Raw genomic sequence first — 5122 nt, 5'->3', positions numbered from 1 at the left:
GGATAAAAATGAGAGGAGAATTCAGAAATGGCGATGAACAAAAAGGATTAAAACACATTAAATATCTAAAATATTTACAGGAATTTCATAAATATCATAGATAAAGCAAATCTTTACTGTATTTCTAGAACTCGTAGACTAAAATTTATGTAAAGGTGTGTTTTGTTTTGCTGTAACTGGGACCACTGATTATTAATTAATACATACGTAGTTGAATCAATATGGTTACGTAAAATGTGTATGTCTTTCACAAGTGTTGATGAAGGGACTTTAGTGAAAGAGTTAATTAAAGACTTTATTAGAGAAGGTTGGCGATGAAAACCGGGACAAATTTCCTCCATTCAGCTTTTGTTTGCGAAATAGCAAGGTCTCTGGGAGTCAGCCTAATATATAGTAAGGATGGCACCTGGTCTGGCATTAGCTTTGGAAGCGAGCAGAAGAAAGGTAATGTCGCCAGCCATCTTAATATTCAGCTTTTCATTACTAAAAAGCATTTGCAAAGTTCTATTTACATGAATTTTGGCACTTTAAAAACTAAAGCAATATTTGCAGAATGAGTTTCACCGGTACATTGTTGATGGGCGTCATCGCTTTGGCGATGGGCAGGACATCAAGCTCCTCCTTGGTTCCTGAGCCTCGCCTGAGCACCCTATCCTGTGGCTCCCATACCATGAAACCAGGGGAACGAGTCGCCATCCAGTCACCCAACTTTCCTTCCAACTACAAAGTCAACGACAGGTTGAGTGACCATTTGCTCTTATGGCAGCCTATCCCTGCAAGTGTAACAAACGATATAAGCAAAGCTAGGGTTTTCTCGTGATAATATTTCTGTATATATACATACATAATATATCTATCTATATAATAATATATATATATATATATATCATATATATACATAATATATATATATATATATATATACTATATATATATTATATACAAATATATATATATATATATATATATATATATATATATATATATATATATATATATATATATATATATATATATATATATATGTGTATATATATATATATATATATATATATATATATATATAGATATCTATACATATATATATATATATATATATATATATATATATATATATCTATATATATATATATATATATATAACAGCGAAAATGCTAATAAATTGTTCTTTCTGACTAATGTACTTGCACTACTGGTGAAAAGGTTCAGAGCTTTTTTGTTTTTTCGGGAACGTGTCCCTTTTACTCTCCATTCGGTAAATTTGATTGATATTCATCATTAGTCTAAAGGTTTTCAAAGTATCCTGAGTCTAGGGTTTTCAAAAGACTAGGTAGTACGTGACTGCCAAATGAACAGATTACATACCTTTCAGGTGTCAATATGAGATTACATGCAACCCAGAGGCCTCAACATACCTTGAATTCATTTGCCCGAAATTCCAACTCGAATCTTCGAAGGATTGTGGTATCTCATGATTGTGGTATCTCATGGAGATCGCGCGGTGTAAGTTAAATTCTGGTTATTTTCTTAGTCTTAAATCATGAATACAAGTGAATTTTTGAAATCGATTACTTAACTAAGAAGCAAGTCGATGTATGGAATGTCCTTTTTTTTCGTTTTTTACAGGAAATGTGGTTCAGATTCTCCAGACGGCACCATAACATCAGACGGATGGACCAGAATCACATTCTTCAGCAACAGCCGGGAAACCGCCCCAGGATTCCGTTGCTTCATTTGGTGCCGAGAACAGACAACAACAGCTGCTCCCACCACTACTCTTGCACCAACTACAGCCCCAACAACTGCTGCTCCAACGACCACTGCTGTACCCACCACCACTGCTGCTCCAACAACCACAGCTGCTCCTACAACCACCGCTGCTCCAACAACCACTGCTGCACCCACCACCACCGCTGCTCCAACAACCACTGCTGCACCTACCACCACTGCCGCTCCAACAACCACAGCAAAGTGTTAACTTTCTAGCGGATGGATCGTTCAGAGGAAAACCCTCGGCACCTTTTGCTAGACATTTCTAAAACCTATCTGGCGAAACTTATAAATCCCCTTTAGTATTACAAAATTCTATTCTTGAAATACTTTTATCTCTATGCCTCTTTTATGACAATTCACACTGAAGGAAAGTAATGTCATTCTTGGTTAATTATTGTTATGAATAATTATTGTGTAGTTTAAAGAAATACCGAGATAATAAAGGGGAAGCAGACAAAAAGCATATCATGGTATACTTTAATTCCTTATGACGCATTGGGACTTCGATATCTGTACAAATGGGATGCATGCGACTGAAACTTTTGGATTTGTTTTTTTCGATAAAATAACAAGGATATTTGTGACCTAGGTTGTAATATCTTCTCGAACATAATGAAGATCTACAGAAATGTCGATACAAGAATGTTGCACAAAGCATTCTATAGTTTTGGTAAATATTAGAACATAACGAAGCATTCAACTTATTTTTTTAATACGTAATGCTATTTTAATACATGTTGTGTGTATTTATTTATTATTAGCTTACCTGCCCAGTCAAAAAGGACCCCGAAATCAAGTTATACTGCAATTGCATTGTACTTCTTATAAATCACGTTGCTCTTTATTTTCTCGTTGAACATTTTGCCATATTAAATTTAGTACTCGTAGACTACTTTCTTCTGATGACTTAACCCTGTTCTCTGCACCTATTGGCGCTTACATATATATATGTATGTATATGCATATGTATATAAATATGTATGTATGTATGTATATATATAAATATATATATGATATATATAGATATATATATATATTATATATATATATATATATGTGTGTGTGTGTGTGTGTGTGTGTGTATTTTTATATATATATATATATATATATATATATATCTATATATATATATATATATATATATATATATATATATCTATATATATATATATATATATATATTTATATATATAGCTATATATATATCTGATATATATATATAAGATATAGATATATATATATATATATATATATATATATATATAGATTATATATATAGATATATATATATATATATATCGTATATATATATATCTATATATATATCATATATAATCAGTATATATATATATAGATATATATATATATATAATATATATATAGATATATAGATATTATATAGATAGTATATATACGATATATATATAGATATATATATATAGATAGATATATAGATATAGATATATATATATGTATATATATATATATATATATATATAGATAGATGATAGATAGATAGATAGTAGATGATAGATAGATAGATAGATATCCTATATATCTATATATCTAATATCTATATATATATCTATATATCTATATATATATATCTATATATCTATATCGTATATATCTATACTTCTATATCTATATTTAATAAATTATATCTCTATTATCCTAATATATTATATATCTATATTATCTATATATCTATTATATCGATATAGATATAGATTATCTATTCAATAGATATAGATATATAATATATCTATAATAGGATAAGAAGAATATAATATCTACTGATATATAGATATATAATTCTATATATATATAAGGATATATATAGAATAATATATTAGATAGATATAGATATAATATAGATAATAATATATATAGATATATTAATAGATTATATAAATATAGATATATTATATAGATATAGATATAATAGATATATAGAATATATATATTAGAGAATATATAGAATATATAGATATAAGAATTAATGATATATAGAATATAATATATAGATATATAGATTATATATAATAGAACTATATATAGAGAATTAATATAATATATATAATATATATAGATTATATATAGATATAGAATATTATAGATAATTAAATATTAATTATAATAAGATAAGATATATATAGATATATATAAGAATAGATATATATAAGATAATATTAATGATAGAGTATATATAGATAGGATATAGATAGATATATATAGATAAGATATATAGATAGATATATATAGATAGATATAATTAATAGATAAATATATAGATAGATATATTATATATATAGATAGATAGAATATATATAGATAAATATTATAGATTAGAGTATAATTAATAGTATATAATAATTAAGATATATATAAATTATAAAATATAGATATTAATATATATATATATATTAATAGATTTAAACATAATTAACTAATAGATATAGATAGATACGATATAGATATATTAAAAGATATAATTATAGATATATATATATATAGATAGATATATATATATAATAATGATATATATTAAGATATATAGATAGATATTATATAATAGATATATATATAAGGATAGATATAATTATATAATAGAATATATATATATATATATATAGATTTAAGATAATATATAATATAGATAGATAGATATAAATATTTTATATATTAATATAGAATATAGATACATAATTAATAAGATATATAAGATAGATAAGATATATATAATATACGATATATATAGATATATATAGATTATTATATAGAATTATATATATATAGATAATATATATAGAATTATATTATATATAATATATATTAATATGTAATAATGGATATACTAAGAAAGTTAACCAAGAGTTTAATGCTCACTGCTGTCCATACATCTATTACAATAGTAAGTCACATTTCATATTTCGGATAATATTAAGCTTTAGAATAAACTTAAAGAGTATACGCTAATTTCGTAAAGTAGTAATTAGCCAAGTTTGTGATTTTGTCGTACGGTGAGACTGGGAATTACATGGTTAAATTAGAATATTCAGGAAAAAATAATAAAATTTCGTTGTTGCAACATCGTTTTAAAGCAACTGGGAAAAGAAGGGCAAGAGGATTATACTTTCCAGAGTCCTTTGATTTATTGCCCTTGTATTCATCACAGGTGACAGCATCATTTGACCTTCAGAGAAAAACTGAAGTAATTTTCTGTTTCGTTTGTATGTATGTTACAGGCAACATATTTAACGAGAATTATTCGAGGTTTCATTCTTACTCCATTTCCATTCTGCAATAGTATCGTTAATCTCTTTCACTTTAAGGATATCATTTGTCG

At 25.8% G+C, this 5122-nt stretch overlaps 1 protein-coding gene across 1 annotated transcript; it reads left to right on the top strand.

The window, feature by feature from the left end:
- The first annotated feature begins 1471 nt into the window (after positions 1-1471).
- Positions 1472-1978, top strand: LOC135195771 (threonine-rich protein-like). The gene is made up of 2 exons (XM_064222232.1): positions 1472-1503; positions 1627-1978. The coding sequence occupies exons 1-2, from the start codon at positions 1472-1474 to the stop codon at positions 1976-1978; spliced, it is 384 nt and encodes a 127-aa protein (XP_064078302.1).
- The last annotated feature ends 3144 nt before the right edge of the window (positions 1979-5122 follow it).

The sequence above is a fragment of the Macrobrachium nipponense genome, chromosome 23 (assembly GCF_015104395.2).
Source record: "Macrobrachium nipponense isolate FS-2020 chromosome 23, ASM1510439v2, whole genome shotgun sequence".
Classification (NCBI taxonomy): Eukaryota; Metazoa; Arthropoda; class Malacostraca; order Decapoda; family Palaemonidae; genus Macrobrachium; species Macrobrachium nipponense.
The sequence above is the reverse complement of the archived record's forward strand: the minus strand, read 5'-3'. Positions and strand labels throughout refer to the sequence as shown.